Raw genomic sequence first — 17,612 nt, 5'->3', positions numbered from 1 at the left:
GAATGATTTGTTCTAATGGTGTTTGTGAATAGGCTCACAAGTCCGCATCTTGTACAGCAATTAACCACTGGGAAGAATATATGCAGTGTATTATTTGTTGAAACTGTCCTTCCGATTTGATTTGAAACTGTCTCATTGCTATCTCTTTGTCAATAAAACTTTGAAAAAAAAAAAAAAGAAAGTAGAAAAACACAAGGAACTGACATTTGAAGCTTTGGGGCCAGCTGTCTCATTTTTACTCTATTGCTCTTTCCAAATTTCTCTTTAGAAATCAGGATCAGGCTAGGCTTCTGTACAGCGGAATGCAGGAGCTGGTGCGCTAGAAGCCGGAAACCCCGGTCTGCCATGACGATGCTCTGAGCCTGCTCTGTTTGAAATGCATCGTGGGATTCCACAGCCCTGGCTGCCTGCTCTTCAGCCGATACGGGTGCTGCAGGTGTCCTTTCTCCAATTAGATTAGGACCTCCGTGCTGAGAACAGTGTCTGGCGTAAATGTGCTCAAAAGTGCTTGTGAATGCATCGTCTAAAATTATCCGCTTGCCCCGGAAGCCATCCGGGAGCGTCTGCCTCTCTTCCTGGCCTCTCATTCGGGACACGAGGACATAGACAGCGGCGGTAGGTCCCCGCAGCTGATGAAAGGCCCAGGCGGCGCTGGCTGCTTCCTGCCTCCCAGCGGGCACCCTCGCTCGGGTCACTGTTCAGCTTTTCCTCACAGATCCCAGCTACTGAGAGAGCTCCTCACAGCACTGGTGTCACTGGCGCACATGGCTTGCTACTGCGTTCCTAACCGCACAGCATTGAAAAATGAGTGTGTGATTTTTAGGTCCTTAACAGCAGCCTGTCGGGCGATGCAGAGCATCGCCTTGCTATGTATTTTAAGGTTTTCATTCATTTAAAATTTCCTCTCATTTTTATGACATCCTTTCTTAAATTAGATGCTGTGATAATAATAAAAGCTTGAGAACATGTAGGTGGCTCTTGTCAGCTCTCTGGAGCTTTCATGTGCGTTAGTCCGTCTTCCTCCTTCCTGTGGGCAGGAAAGGTTTGTTACCCACGTGCCACAGCCTGGAAACAGGTACAGAGAGGGAAACGATTTCCCACAGGGTCACAGGGAGACGGTGACCGGCCGGGATGCAGCCTGCACCTCCACCGCTGACCCCAGTCCATTCTGGCCCCTGTCGCAGCTCCTGGACTCTGTGGTTGATGGGCAGTGTATGTGACAGCCTGGGGGAGAGGCCAGCAAGCCCCTCCCTGAGCCAGGACTCTGAATTTCTAAAGATAAAGATGCAAATTTCACCTAGTAATTTGGGGGAGTAAGAACAATTACGGCTGGGGAGACAGCTCATTTACAAAAGTGCCTGTCTGGCAAGTGCAAGGTCCAGAGTTCAATCCCCGGTAGTGGAAGAAAAAACAAATCCTCATCATCACCATTGTCTGGTGAGTGCTGCAGACACAGAGACCCTAACACTGCCCCGCACTGGAAGGCTGCGCAAACCTTCCAGGCAGAGGTGGAGAGCACAGCCGGGGACTGGAAGACACTCCCTACCCCCGAAATTCTTCGCTGGAAACCTTCTCGAAGGCAAGTGAATGAAACCACAGTAACGTGTGCGTGAGAGTCCTGCACTACACAGCTGGATATGAAACCAGAGAGGGCTGAGGGCCCGAGGTGAAGCCGTGATGCTCTGAGTGTCGTCCAGAACGCAGCTCTGCCAGAGGGAGGCCGCAGAGTAGGGCACCCCAGCTGCCGGCAGAGTGGAGCTTGTCGCTGGAGGGAGCACGGTGCCCCTGCCTGATGCTCAGGTTTGTGACGAGCACCGGCGCAGGCTGAGTGCAGGCTACGCCGATGCTCGGGGACTCTTAGCGGTCACATCACCAACGCAGTTGGGGGCCATCGTAAGTTGGAAGGCAGTTACGTGGCTTTGAGCCTTGCTTGTAGTTACACTGGCCCATGAGCAGAGGAGACGGAAACAGGCTGACACTCAAAGACGCTCAAAATACGTAAGTGGAAGATGGATGTCCCAGCATGGCCGAGTGTGGTCCCTTTAATTCTACAGGCACAGACAGTTGATGGGCGCAGGGCCCCATCAGAATGTGGGTGGCCTCAGGCAATCCACAACTAAAGGAATTGTTGAGCGCCCTGGGTCTCTTCCTCTAGCACACAGCTGTGTTAATGTTCTCAAGGGCAAACTTTTCATAGATAAAGAGACACTGCAAAACAGGGATGGAATCCCACAGAATGCTTGCTGTGGGTAGAGCCAGACTCCGGGCTCCTGGTTTCTATGGAGACTACAGGACTCTGGCTAAGAAGGCACAGGCACGTTTTCTTCCTTGCTGAACCACTGGTCACCGAGGAAGGGTGGCCCCAAGTTACATCTCCAGGCTTGTTGTACATGGCCTGAGAAAAACAGACAGAGCTGCTGCAAGTTTCCACTCCTGAGAGCTGTGGGTAAGGAGCAGGGGCCAGCCCAGGTGAGTCTGCAGGTGTGTGTGGGCTCCACCTGGGGTATCAGCTTGGGTGGGGACTCCAGGCACCACGTTCTGGAGACTCGCAGACAGTCGCCCAACACCACTCCCCAAGGACTCTGCTCTTCATACAACCCAGCTTTCTGGAACACAGGTGGTTCTGGAAAGCTCTGGGCATTGTGCCAGAAAGCAGCTCCACTCCCCAAAGACACGGACAGCGTGGAGACAGAGAAGCAGAGTGAGGCAGGGCCTGTACTCAGAGCATGCTCTTTCCACTGTTTGTCTCCTATGACTTGTGCTTTTAATCTGGGGCTATAACCACATTTTTTATGCTCTGAGAAAAAATATCAACACTGAATAAACACAATCTGGAATAACTGTCACACACAGTCACCCTGGAAGCCACTGCAGTGGCCAAGCAGGGTGCAGCTTAAGCATCCGAGGCAGGGCCTCTGCTGACAGCCGCGAGTCGTGGCATACTCACACATACAGGACGGATCTGGTGTCCCCCACTTTCCCGGCGTCCCCCACAGTAAGCGTATCGTAACCCCTCTCCAGCTCAAACTCTTCAAAGGCCAGCTTGATGACCTAAATGGAAAACACAGGAGGTTACTTGTGTCTTGGGAAGTCCGTGACTTGTAGCTTTGCAAATCTTTACTGCTGTGTTAATCTCTCCCCGATCCCAGTGGGCTTCAGTGGTCAGAAGCTGCTTTAATTAACTACATGGACAATTATGTACACATTAGAGTCCTTAATTAACAGAACTTTGAGGACTTCAGAATTTCTATTCTTTTAAATTATTTCGTTACCACATCTGAAATGGAATTTTATGTACACGTTAGGATAAAAAAAGCCATCGTTTGTTTCATGTTTAGGTTATTTGGATTAACTAAAAAAAAACCCAATATAAGCTAATGCCGAAGTGGTAATTAGAGTGAAGGAGTTACAACTTGAAGATACTCAAAACAGCCCATGATAAATATTGCTGAAGTTTTCTGTGTGTAGATCTCACATAATTATCCCTATTAATTATGGAAAAAGTTTTCTGAGGATATAAGTTTTCCCCTACAGCATTTAGTGTTTGAAGTCTTAAACTTTCTTTTTTCTTTTAAAGAAAAAAGAAGATAAACATAACAATAAAACCAAGTTTCAAAACAGGTTAGTAGGATAGTTACAATGGTTGATACATTGCGTGCGGTCGTCTTCCTGCTAGTTGTTCAGAGTAGAAGATATAGGCGGGACGTTCTGTCCATACGATACCAGCACAAAGCTTTTTTGTAATGAACTAAGAGAAACTAGCTGCATAACTATCTTAACTGTCTTATACATGCACATATTTTTTCTTTTTCCCCTTTCTTCCTTTCACTTTCCCCCATCAGTTTGCCTGCCTGCCTGCCTGCCTGCCTTCTTTCCTTCCTTCCTTCCTTCCTTCCTTCCTTCCTTCCTTCCTTCCTTCCTTCCTTCCTTCCTTCTTCCTGCTGTCAGAGTTTCTAATTCAAGGTCTTGTGTTTGCTAGGCTATCATTCTTCCACTGTTATCTTTCCATCTCTTCAATATATAAGACTTTGTCAAGATGATCAATACTGTAACATCTGGGCAAAATTAGTTCATATTTGATGTCCAATATATCATAAATCTAAGAATTTTTCTTTGTAGAGAACAAAATACTTTCTCCTGAAAAAAAAAAAAGACTGTATTGATGAATATGGTTACCTGTAGGTAAAGAGAGTCAAAACTGCCTTGAAAATAGGCTAGAGCCCTGGAAGGGAGGGAAAGGTGTAGAAGACAAGGACGCAGAGAGGTCATGTTAGAAAGACATAGAGAGGGAGGGAGAGAGGGAGGGAGGGAGGGAAGGAGAGAGAGAGAGAGAGAGAGAGAGAGAGAGAGAGAGAGAGAGGATGATTGACCAATAGATGTTGGGTGGATTAATGAATGACTGATAGATGCTGGAAGATGACCGTAGGTAATACCAGTGCAGGGATGACACGCAGAGGGCAGGCAATGGAATGTCTGGATGAACCCATGAACAACAGGTGATACCCTGGGTAGGTAGATGGTTTGGTCAGGGAGGCATAGAAGGATGGCTGAGCGAGTTTGAGGCATACGCTGACAGACGAGGAAAGGACATGGGCAGAGCAGGAGCCCCAGGTTGAAAGCACACTTCATGGGTGCCATTTCTAAGGAAGGCCCAGATGCTGCTGTCTGGTAGAAAATTATCAAAATTTCAAGTTTCTTCAACTTGAAAGGAAAGATTTGGTGGTGCTAGGGAAAGGCAGGCTTCATGCAGGATCAGATTCACCATGCTCACTTCACAGGCGCTTTGCCAAGCAGTGCTAATAAGGAATGTGTTAGTTTTGCTATTTGAAATTCTTACCAAAATTAGTGACATAACCACAATCTGTTATAAAAACTAGTATTTCCACTCACAGTGTTTATATGAATGCATTAACCTATCAACCTGCCTAGAAACAGGTGTAGGTTTTGATCACTGCTGAAACCAGTATAAATACTGCATATTAAACCTAGCACCTCCCAATAGTTTTATTTATAAGTGCCCATGGTCACTTATAAATTAGAAAATGAGAACTAGAGAGTGGGCTCTGAGGTCCGGTGATTTCCTGCTGCTTCCTAGCTTGTTCAGTGCCTGGTGGGTGCTGTCACTGTTCCTTAGGGCTTTGGGGTCAGGTGTTGGATCCGTAAGGAGTGACGAGGGGTGCTCTGCCTCCACACACAAGTGGCCGCTCCTGGTTCTCGCAAGCCCAGGCCAAGACGGCCAGCGTCCCCCAGCCTCAGGCTCCACGGCAGCAAGGCTCTGCCGCCTGCCTCCGTGCTGGTTAGAGGAGGACCTAAAGGCTCAGCCCTGGGTGAAGCCCCTTCCACTTATCAGGAAAATGCTGTTCCATTAATCCACACAGTGGAAACATACATATGAAGCTGCAGCCGGATCAGTGAGAGGCAGAGGAGAAGGAGACAGAAAGTGGAGCTGGTGGGTGATGCGCACCACGTGGCGAAGGTCATGGTGGTGTTCATGTCCCTGCTGCCTTGCGCAGACTGCCTGTCCTCTAGCTCTCTGTGCAGTGTCCCTGTGGATTCTATGCAAAGAGCTCCCTCCTGCTCGGCCCCTGCTGCAACCCTCAGGACAGGTCCCCGGGACCCCTGAGCTTTGAGCCCTGCCTGCCTCAGGGACATCGAAGAAGCCCCAGCCCCAGGCCCCTGGGCATCTGCTCCGCAGGCCACCAGGAGATGCAGGGACAACTCTAGACTCCAATACTGAAGCTCATGTTGAGCATCCAGATGAATTCAAAATAGTTACAGCACTTCCCACTTCCACGAGAAGATGGCGTAGTGAAGCTGAAGACCTGAGTCCCGGAGCTGGGGGGGAAGGTCTGTCTGGAGGTCGGGGCCATTTGCACACAGCCTCGGGCTCACAGCGCTTCCTGGTTTTCCCCATTCTCTGGGTCCTGGTGCTGTAAAGTTGGTCTGAGGAAGTCAGACCTATCAGCTCCATGTTGGGCTAATGCCAAAACCTCCCTGCAGCCCGCCAGGAAGACTGTGAGTGCTAATTTTCTGTGACTTGTCCTTATGTCTTTCCATTACAGCTGCTGTCCCCGCGTCCCCCACTCACTCAAGCTCTCAAGGCAAGCGAACGTTATCAGATGCCCTCCGTGGTGGACAGGACACTCACAACACTACCATTTCGAAAGCACATTTTCCACATAGTCACCAACATTCAGGTAGATGACTGCATATCCAAGAGGGCCAGGAAAAGCCCCCAAGTGCCGACTTTTCTCAGTACAGAGCCTGGAGTAGGACCCATGTGGCCATTTGCATTGTGTCGCAAGTATGATTGTAATTGCAGAAGCATCCAAAGGAAGCAGCGAGGGCTCGGAAGGTGCGCCTTCCACGTTCACACGCGCTGTCCCACTGTGCGGCCCCGGGGGAGGCACACGCCAGTGCCAGGGACAGCTGCGAGCCTCCACCCCTCCTTCCATGTCTCTGCCACAACTCTCAATGGCCCGAACTGCAGGAAGGAGCCATTTGTTGTGTAGAAAACGTCAGACCCGAGAGCAAGGTGCTGCGCGGGGAGAGAGGGGCACCACGCAGCCTGGAGAGATGGGGCTTTCGCTGTCGCGCTGTGCTGCTCTAGAGAGGGAGTGATCAGGGCAACGATGCACGATTTTCAAACAAGATAGAAGGACAGTGATAATGGCCAGTGCACTGTGCTCTGCTGTCTGCAAAGTAGGTGCTCAGATTCCAGTACACAGGCATGAGGGCACACCCTCCACGCTGGTTTCCATAGTGGCTGCGCCGGCTGCACGCCCACCACCAGTGGAGAGGGTTCCTTTCCTCCTGGATATCTGCAAGCATCTGTTATTGGTTGGCTTCTCGAAGTAGATACAATATCACCTCTGTTTTTTTACATTGATAATTGGACTCAGGGTGAAAGATTTGCCAAAATGCTACACACCAAGCGTGATGCTCTTAGGCGTCATTTCCTGTGAAACATAATGAACTGCGTATGCCAAGTGCATGCTATTCTTAAGAATAAATTATGCGATAAAATAATAGAAAAAGTAAGCCATACAGTTCAGTTATTAGCTTCTGTCTTGCTCTCAAAATTTGAATAATCTATTTTAGATAACGAATGCAAAATGAATTCTACCAAAAATAATAAACCAAACCCTCCCACCTACACGTGCTTTCCTCCCTCCCTAACTTGCTTCATTCCTGTTTGGCAGTCCCCGCTCTGATTCCTCACCGGTTTCTTGGCTTCCTGTTAAGGAGGCTGGGAAGGGTTTAGACGAAGGAAGACAGACTTCTACCTCCTGCGTCAGTGCTAACAGGAGCATCTCTAGCCTTGGCTTGGCGTTTACGACGGAGGTGTCCTGGGAGCCTCAGGTGGGGCCGGGGAGCATTTAGAAGCTGCCTGGACCATGAGTCTCCCTCAGACTCGTTCCTCCCCTCTGCTTCCGGCCCCCATGAGGGAAGCAGCTCCCCTCCCCATGCACACGCTGCCCACCATGCAAGGACTGAGATTCCCAAAACACGAGCCAAAACAAGCCTCTCCTCCTGTAAGTTGAGTGTGGGTATTTTTTTCCAGTAATGAGGACAGTGGGCCACGCTCCTCACAATCACCGGGAAGTCGGTAGGGAAGGCCAAGGGTCCTTCAGAACTGGGTCTGGTCATCTCCCAGGGCCCTCCTTCTACCAGGATTGGGACGTGCTCAGTGCCAGGAGAATGGGCTTTGTTACAGAGGCCCGAAGTGCCGAAGCTTCCGCAGCCCACTGCCGGGATGTGCCCAGGATTCCAGGCCGATACAGCGGTATCTAAAACAGATGTCCAGAACGTCAGCCTGCTAACAGGCCCAGTTTTATGAAAAATCTGAAACTTTAAGTTTCTACAACCAGCCCCAAACAGAATCCCTACGTTTCATTTTAGGGAAATAAACAGTGTGGAACAACTTTTCAGTGAGGCAAAAGTCAGAACTTATAAGCCAAAACATAAAACTTATATTTTTATAGTGCCTTTCACACATGTATATGCTTTTAATCTTCTGATACTTCAAGTGCCTGGCTGAAATATCTTAAAACACTTTTATGAAACACAACACACCTACTAATGATCTACAATTGTCTGTTAAAGAGTGTTACGGTTTATGCAGAAAGGTCCTCTAGAGGTCTCCTTTTTCTGAAGGTAGGTCCCGCGGGAAGGCGAGGCGTCTAGAGGCCTGAGGCGGGCAGCTGCATTACGGTTTGCGTCTGCTGCCCCCAGAGCTTCGTGCGGGCATGGGGAGGGCGCTTCTGGAGGCAGAGGAATCTAGAGCTTGTAACTGGCTCACGGTCCACTACTAGGCTGGGCGACGTGAGTGCCTGCTGTGGAGCGAGAAGCCTGCATATCTCGTAAGGGATGGAAAGAGGCTTGTTCTCTCCTCCTCGCTCGGTGATTTTGGGTTCTTCCTGCACCATAACCAGCTGCTCCTCTTCATGGTACTCTGCCTGAGAGCCAGCAGATTATGGCCTGAAACCTCTATAAAGTGTGACATAAAGAAAGCTTCACTTCTTCCATATGGGATGTTTGGCATTTTGTTTCCACAATAAGGGAAAGGTAAATAAAACATAATTTGGTACCCGAGGTGAGGTCGTTCCTGTGACCATATCTGCCCATGTGGCTCAGGAGTCTTCGGAAGTAGCTTACAGGAAGAATTTGGAAGTCTGGATAAGATGTCTGAAAAAGCAGATCTGGAATACCTTAGGCTCGATATGGAAGATTCTCATCAGAGCTAGGATGACCAGAGGGCTGACAGAAACCTTGCCAGAAATGACCAGGCTCAGGAGGCTTCTGCTAGGAAGAAGGACAGCGCTGGCTGCTGATCTCCAGATGATGTGTGCCGCGGCTTGGTAGAAAGCTCTTCTACAGTTTCCTCACTTCTTGAGACTGACTGGGATTAGGGTCTGTGGACTGACTAATCTCGTGGAAGAAATTTCAAGGCAGTCGAATGTTGAGGGCTTTTAGCTAGATTTACGCTGAGAATTAAGAGCAAAGAGCCCAGGGCACCGACTTGAAACACTGAGAGCTTGCCTAGAAAGGAAGCTCCAGGTCAGCTGTAGACTACACTGAGAGAGCTAAGGAGATTTCACCTGCTGAGAAGGAACAAGAGAACAGAGAAGATGGCCTGAGAGCACCACAAGAACCGGAAAATTGCCACCGCTTGCACTCTCAAAACTGCAAAAGAGACTTGGCTTTGAGAAGAGATCCCCAGAGCACTGTGTTCCAGAATGGCAAGAGCATAGAGAAATTGCTTCTCCAAATTAGATTCGGAGTGCTCGGGGATCTAAGCACTTCGGCACCAGTGCCAAGAGAGAAGGAAGCCTGGCCACCGCTGCAGCTGACAGCAGACCTTGCCATCAGCCACATGGCACTGGCTGAAGCACCTGCAAAATGCCAAAGTTGTGAGGTTAGGAAAGTTTCTGCCTAGATTTCAGGAGGTCTGGAAGGCCAGGCAGTGCGCCCTTGAGAGGGCAGTATGTGAAGCTGTGAGCATGAATCCGAAGGTTTAGTGGAGACCCCAGAAGTTTACAGGAGCCAAGAACGTGGATCAGCTAAGGAAGGCTGCAAGGAGCAAGCAAAGCCACACCGAGAGAGACCATGGGAGCAACAATCACCCGAAGTGCCAAAGAGGCGGGGCTGCCCAAGCCCTTTGGAGCTCACACTTGCTATAGTTTGCTTCAGATGCTGCACATGGATACAGAAGTTGCAAGGTTCACCTTGCTGGGTTTTGCACTTGGTTGGGTCATGCCGCTTTCTATCGCCATTTGTAACGTGTGGAATGGAAACATCTGTCTGTGACATTTAATGTTGGAAGTGTCCGGCTTTCTTTTCTTGTACACAGGGGCTCCCAGCTAAGAGTTCGCCTTGAATCTCTGAGGACACATTTGAACCTAGACCTTTCAGCAACGCTTAAACTGCTCAGCCTTTGATCACTCTTAGAGGTGGACTAAAGGCCTTTTGCATAAAGGAGTGTTCATGAGTCTTCGGAGAGGAAAGGGTGGCATGTCATGGTGTGTGTCTGGGTGTCCCCTCAGTGCTTCATGCAGGCATGGAGGACAGGCTTTCAGAGGTGTATGCAACTAGTTTGCCATGGCCTACTGCTGGGATTGGGGTGTGACTGCTACACCCAGCCTAGGGGGGCAGCCTGCATTCAGTATAAGAGATGAAAGGCGGCTTGCTTTCCCCTCCTCTCCTCGTGCTGCTGCTGCCTTCCACCACGATGAGCAGTCACCCCTCCGCCACGCCGCCTTGCCTTAGCACCGGCCAGCTGCAGACTGAAACCTGCACAGACTGTGAGCTATGAAGACTTTCCTCCCTCACATGTGTGTGCTGGGTATTTTGTCTTGGCGATGAGAGGAGAGTAACTGTGATGAGGCGGACTCTTGCTCCTGGCTCCTCCTTCCTTAGTCACTGTGCTTCCTGGATGCTGTGAGGCTAGCGGCCATCTCCCGCCATCCTGTTGCTTCCTGGAAGCCCCCAGTATAGACTAATGCTCTGCACCCTTGAGCCGCAGCGCGCCTGCCCTCCTCGACACTGAGGGCATCAGGCGTAGCGTTCTCTCCCAGATACAGAGAAGCAGTCCATACAAGTCTGGATAAGAGCTGCACAGCAAAGGCTTTCACCATTGTCTGCACCACTTGAGCACCAATGTGGAAACAAGAATTATGCCCAGTTCACCAGAGACACTTTCAGCAAAAGGTATCAAGGCCTTCGAAATTGTGGAGCGAAGCGTCTTTTGTCCTCTCGTCAGTTATTAAGGAAACCAGAGTGGGAGGGTCTCTACACTGGGTCTGGCCACAGGGAAAGTGGCTCAGGTCCGACCGAGCAGCGGACCCCGGAGGGAGGATCAGTGGAAGGAGGCACAGCCAGCACATCCCAAGCGTGTGGGGACCGAGTGGACAAGGTCACCAGACAGAGGACTTAAGGTCACCCTGCCAACTCAGGCGTGAGCAGCTGGGGGACAGGGACACGTGCAGAGGACGGGGCGGAGGCCCAACTCACTGGTTTCAAGTCAACAGATAAAATTCCATCGCCTACGGGAGCGACGCAATGGCCTGGGCACTTGCAGAAGGTGCGGGCCAGCCACTCGAGCGACGGGTGCCGCCTCTCTTGCTGCCACTTCCCTCGTGGCAGTGCCCGGTACCTGCTTCTCAGCCATTTCTCATGAACAAAACGCAGTGCTAGTCGCAGCCATTGTGTTGGGCTGCAATCACTAGCCACCAGGGGAGTTAAACAAGCCTGAGAGGTACTGTCTACGCTATTAGGATGATTATTGTCAAGAGGAAAAGCATTTCATTGTGCTGTTGCTAGCTCATAAAGTCTTTGCCCACACCTATGTCTTCTAGACTGTTACCTATTCTCTTCCAGCCGATTGTTTCTGCTTTTGATGTTTAGATCTTTGATCTATTCTGATTTTAGCTTATTGCATAGTGAGACATAGGTCAATGTTCAGTTTTTGGCATGCAGGAAGCCAGTCTTCCAAGCAGCGTTCACTAAAGTAGCTCTCTTCCTTCCAGTACGGATAACGTAGCCAAGAGTGTGGAGTTGCCCAGCTTCCTCTGCTCTGCTCCACTCCTCCTTGGGCCTTTGTTCTTCCCCGCACTGCCAGGCTGCTTGCCACCACCACTGCTGCGTTGTGTAATTTCGAATTAGGGATTGAGGTGTTCTCTGCCTTGCTCCTATTGTCCAGAGTTTCTTTTGCTATTCCAGGTCTCTCCTGGTCCCTAAATGAATTTTAGGATTGTTCTCTCTAGTTCTGTGAGGTATGCTGCTGGCATTTTTGTGTTTTTTAAAGAATACAAAATAGCTTACAAAAAAAGCATTACAGACAATACAGAATTTCAATAAATGAAGTTACAGGAATGCTGCAATGGTGGCTGTATTGCAAGATGTTAGCTTCAAATTAGGACACCAGACACAAATGTGCACAATCAGTATACTGGCTGGGAGTGGTTTTTAATGCTAGTGTTTGGTGGAGTGTTTGGGGATGTCTACCTACACTACCATGCCATCAACATATAATTAACTCCTCCCTCTCCTGTCTTTATTCCTTTCACTTCTTTCCTTGTCTAACTTCAGTGGTCAGTGTTTCCACAGCTTTGCTGAATAAGAGTAGTGACGGCTGACACCCTCGTGTTGTTCATGATGTTGAAGTGAAAGGTTTGGGGGTTTGGCCATTTAGGATGATGCTGAGCACTGGTTTGTTACAGGTGGCTTTTATCAGATTGAGATGACGATCTGCTCTAAACCTAACATGAATCGGTGTTGAACTTTGTGAAACACTCTTCCTGTATCTAAGCAGATGATCATGTGGCTTTTCTCCCTGGCTCTGTTTATACAGAGCCTTGCATTATTATTTGCATAGGTTGAACCATCCCTGCATACCTGGGATGAATCCTATTTATTCATGGTGTGTCGTCTTCTCTAGAAATAAAACCCCATTCATGCGGGAACTATTAGAGAGAGTCAAAAGCTGGGATTAGACCAAATGAAAAATCTTTTGCCAAGCAGAAGAAATCTGCAACATGGTGAGGAGGCCACCCACAGGACGGGAAGATACGCTATCAGCTGCTCTTTAGAAAAAGGACTAACATCTAGAACATGGAAGAAATGCAAAAGTCAGAGTTCCCTCCACAATTTTAAGACCCAGTGGAACAATGGGCACCCACCAAAGACGTTTATCAGTGAAAACATAGAACTAAATATATGAAAATATAAATATATGAGAACACGCTCAGTATCACCAGTCATTTGAGGAATGCAATCTAAAACAATCTAAAACAACCCTCAGATTCCATCCTAGAAAGAAAGGCTAGCATCAGGAAATCGACTAACAACAAACGCTGACGAGGCTGTGGAGTGACAGAAGCCCTCCTCCGTTGCTGCTGGGAGTGTGAAGGGGTACAAAGAGCTTGGAATGAAGAGTGGAGAGTCCTCGAGAAGTGAAAACTAGAGGTTCTATTTGAGCCTGTTTCCCTTCTAGGTATCTCCTCAAAACAGTTAAAGGAACCACACGTGACATACGTGTACCCATGTGCATAGCACGATTTATAACAGCGAAATCCTGGACAGAGACCCTGTGCCGGTCAGCGGGTGAATGAAGAAAATCTATTTTGTACACAGTTGGCACTACTGCGCTGCACAGGCGGTAAGCTTGAACCACCTGGTGGGAAATGGATGCGCCTCAAGAGCACAGTCATTTTACACTTTAGAGATGCATACCGATCGCGCTCATCATAGGGAGCATTTTAATTCTGTTTTCCGCATTCCATCCCTTCCCTTCAACCCCTTCTCCTCCTTATTTAGAAATCTCTGTTTCCATCTTTTCATTCTTTCCTTTTTTAAACTTTCCCCTCCTTCTTTTCCCCGCTTCTCTTCCTAGTTCTCTTTCCCATTTGAACACTTTCTTGTTTCACAGTAAGACCACAACGCTAAGTGAAATACACCAGACCCACAAGTTTACGTGCAGGAGTATTTCTCTTTTGTGGGAAGCCCGAGGGTAACCAGGGAGCGCCGCGAAGGATGGTCCTGGGAAGCGGCAGGAGCACGGGAGGCAGCGGGGCGGGAGCGAAGGGACGGAAGAGGGGAAAGACGGAATGGCCTTCTGCACAGGGGAGGAGAGGAGAGGCGGAGGGGAGGGCCGCGGAGCAGGGAGAACCCAGGAATGAAGAATCGCCGTGCGCAGGTGCGCGTTCCCAGGGCGGATGCGATTGGCGTGTGTGACAAATACGTGTTGATGAAATACAAAGTTAAAAAAGATAAGGTGAGGGCTGGCCAGATAGCTCGGCGGACTAAAGCGTCTGCGTAGGCAGAGCGCAGCGGCCAAAGTTCTGTCCCCGTTGTGCAGGGCTGGCCCCGCCCCAGGGGCGCTCTGAGACAGCGATTGAGACTGGGCTGTGGCGCAGGCCTGTAATCCCAGTGCTGGGGAGGCTGAGAACAGGCGGATCACTATGAGTGTGATCTACGTAGTGAGACCCTGTAGACTCTATACTGAATACATTTTTTAAAAAGATAAGGTGAGCTCATGACAATGCACAGAAAATTAAAATTTTGTACACTGTTGGAGCAAATATATTAGTTGAGCCAGTATAGAAAATGATATGGAGGTCTTTTAAAAAAAAAAAAAAATAGAACTACCATATGACCCAGCAGTAGCTTGCCAGCTGCAAGCACGGCACAACTAGAGTGAAGCCCACGTGTCAGAGACACCCGACCGCCCAAGCTTATGATGGCGCTGTTAACAGTAGCAGGATAGGGAGCGGGCACAAGGGCCCACTAACTGAGGAAGGAATTATTTTTAATCCATGTGCGGCCAAGGATTATTTTTCAGCTTTGATATGGCATGAAATCCTGTAATGTGCGACAACACGGGCGGCCTGGAGTTAGTAAGGTACAGGAGGGCGGGGTCACTTGAACGCCCTTACATGTGAAGGACAGAGCGTCGGTTTTACGCAAGCTTAGCATAGGATGTGGCGAGCCCCTGGGTGGAGGGCTTGCGGGGTGTCAGCCACAGTGCAAGGTTTCGGCCAGAGAAGAGTAATGACACATCAGGAGATGTGCTGTGCGAGAGTTGCGCCGTGGAAGTTCCAAGGAGCGTCAGATGCTGTGTCCTTTGAACACCTCTGGGAATGACACTCAGCCACAACAGCCGCGGTCACTTGCAAGTACCAGTATGGGGGACGATATGCAGAAGCAGACCAGGCAACCTGAGTCATCCACCTCAGACGGTGCCCGCGCCACAGGGGCTCGCTGAGGCTGGAACGGGCAAAGGTGGGGCAAGGGCTGAGGCAGAGTCTTGGCTTGCTTGTTCCCGGAGGTCAAGCAAGTGAGAAGGTCTACAAAGGCCTGCTCCAGCACAGGTCGCCAAGGCCGGCTTGTACATGGGTGCTCCATCCAACAGAGGCAAGGGCAGGCAGCGATGAGGGCTGCACGAGCTGAAATGAGTGACAGCACAACAAGCCCAGCGGGCAAGGTAGGATAGAGGACTTGGCTCCAGCAGGGAAAGAGCCAGGGGCTGCAGGGACAGAGGATGCTTTGATATGGATGCCTGGACCTCGAGGCCAGGAACTGGGGCAGGGTGATGCACACTGCGTGAGACACGTGAGTGAATGCTTCTTTTTTTAAAAAAAATATATATATATTTGGTCCAGGGTGTTACTACACAGCTCAGACTTGTAGTGATCCTCCTGTTTTCAGCCTCCCCAGCACTGGGATTACAGGTGTGCGCCACCACACCTGGACTTGGTAGCTGGCTCAGTGCACTCCGGGGGTGGGGCCGGCGTGGCAGGCGGTGCCACAGATTGAAACCCATTCTGTGCTTGCCTAAGCAGGCACTTAGTCCGCTGAGCTATCTCGTCAGCCATTCTTACTTTATTCTTCCAGATGGAAAGAAGTAACAAACATCACAGGACAATGAGAAGGACCAGATAGCCCACGGGAGGCACAGTTTCGCTGGGAGAAGCATTTCCACTTTGATGCCAAGACACATATTCCACTTTTCATTGTCAAGGCCTGAAATACACTGACAGGGTGCAGAAGAAGCAGAGCAGGGCGTGGACAGAGATGTGGGGGCCGGGGCAGCGGCAGGACACTCACACGGAGGGGCACTTGCTTCTCTCCTCCAGGAGAAAAGGGCCGGGTGACACTGGAGGCTGAGTATAGCTGGAGGACAGGGCCCTGGGAACTGGACACGGGCTCCCTCTGCAGCAACGAGGAGATGAGAGGAGGAAGCAGAGGGACTGCTCCACAGTTAGCAGTGGGGGGTCTGGAGCCGGGACTGTGACACGTGAATATTTTAAGATAACTTTTTTCCTTTTAAGAACTTCTTACATGTTAATGTATAAATGGAGAACGAGAGGGTTCATCAAGCTGGGTTCCATTTTGAAAGTATTTTTTCACTTTTCTTACAAAGCAGTCACTTAAAATTTTACCTTTAAAACATTCAGCTCACTCTAATTCTATCTTACTTTTCTGATCCAAACTCAATGTGATTTAGTGTAACACAAATGCAGTGGTCACTGCCCACCGTCTCTGTGTGGAGAGCGAGCTGCACTGGTCCTGGAGGGAGGGCAGCTGTCCTGATGGGTCACGGAGAGAAAGAAGCAGCTCGGCTCAGAGATGGGGTATGGGGAACGGCAGGAAGAACCTGCGGCAGGCTCACCTCTGGGGCCTCATGCCCGTCACCCCACCTGGCGCTCGCCTACGGGGCGGGGCTGGGGGCCTCCGGGTGCGTGGAGGGCGGCTCCAGGTGTCCTCTGGCTTCCCTGTATTCATTATTGTAACTGTCCAACTAACCTGCTTTGAATCTGTTTCATTGTTATTTTATCTTTTTTCTCATTAAAATGAATAAAAAAATAGAGATCCTATTTCAGAATTTTAAAAAACTGTCAATCTTAACTTTGTGGTATTCCTCACTACACCACAAGCGCTTCGCTCCTGTGAGTTTCCCAGTGTGTCGTTGACTGTTAGCACAATGCAGCCGAGACGTGCAATTCCACTTTGTGTAGGACTAGTGCAAATTAGTGGAATGACTTCTCAGGGTCTTTTATTGTGGGTTTCTTAAAAAAGAACTGGTCACTTTTGGAGAACTGAAAATTGGAGGTAAGTACACAATAAGCTTAGAATGCGAGAAAGAACTGGGGCATTGAAGACGTCTTTAAAAAGTAATGGTACAGGGGCCGGGGAGACGGTTCAGTAGAACAAGCACAGGGGTTGGAGTTCAATCCCTGGTTCCACAAAAACAAGGAATGGTACACAAATGAAAATCAGAGTTTAGATGAAGTCAAAGTACAAGAGCTTTTGTAAATTAAAGCTGTTGTATTGCCTGACGTGCTGTGGTACAAGCACCTTGCTTGTAATTCAAAATTCAAAGATGGCAGGTGTATGGTGGGAGAACAAAGGCATGCATGTAATACTTGATCTTAAATGATTCATTCATAAGCAAAAAATGTCACTCCCAAAACATAGACAATAAAGGGAAGTATGTTGTAGCAATTTATTACTTGCAGAAAGCTAACATAGGTCTGTTCACATCAGGACTCTTTTCTAAGTCAATGAATACATAGAAATCCAAGTGTACCTGGCAATTTCGTTGTCCTTTGCCTATGAGCACACACAGCTGCCCACACAGTTGCCCTCACAGGCGCGCACAGGTGCACACGCAGCTGCCCACACAGGCACACGAATGGGTACATACAGACACACACAGGTGCATACATAGCTGCCCACACAGACACACACACTCAGGTGCACACACACAGCTGCCCCCACAGGCACACAAACAGGTACATACAGACACACACAGGTGCACACATAGCTGCCCACAGAAGTGCCCACACAGGCACACAAACAGGTGCACACACATCTGCCCCTACAGGCACACATAGGCACACACACAGGTGCACACACAGCCACACACAGGTGCACACAGGCACACACAGGTGCACACACAGCCACACACAGGTGCACACAGGTATACACAGGCACACACAGCTGCCCCCACAGTCGTGCACTGGTGCACACACAGGTGCACACACAGGTGCACACAGGCACACACAGCTGCCCTCACAGGCACACACAGGTGCACACACAGCTGCCCCCAC

The 17,612-nt window shown here is 49.6% G+C and overlaps 1 protein-coding gene across 1 annotated transcript in view; it reads right to left on the bottom strand.

The window, feature by feature from the left end:
• Csmd1 (CUB and Sushi multiple domains 1) overlaps window positions 1-17,612 on the bottom strand; it is a 1,642,653-nt gene that overhangs the window by 365,027 nt on the left and 1,260,014 nt on the right. Inside the window, exon 11 of the mRNA XM_012517218.2 lies at window positions 2,948-3,051. Within this exon, the coding sequence (XP_012372672.2) occupies window positions 2,948-3,051 (104 nt within the window). The remainder of the gene's footprint in view (window positions 1-2,947; window positions 3,052-17,612) is intronic.

Source organism: Octodon degus, unplaced genomic scaffold (genome assembly GCF_000260255.1).
Source record: "Octodon degus isolate 3935 unplaced genomic scaffold, OctDeg1.0 scaffold00155, whole genome shotgun sequence".
Classification (NCBI taxonomy): domain Eukaryota; kingdom Metazoa; phylum Chordata; class Mammalia; order Rodentia; family Octodontidae; genus Octodon; species Octodon degus.
Note: the sequence above shows the minus strand (reverse complement) of the source record. Positions and strands in the feature narration are given on the sequence as shown.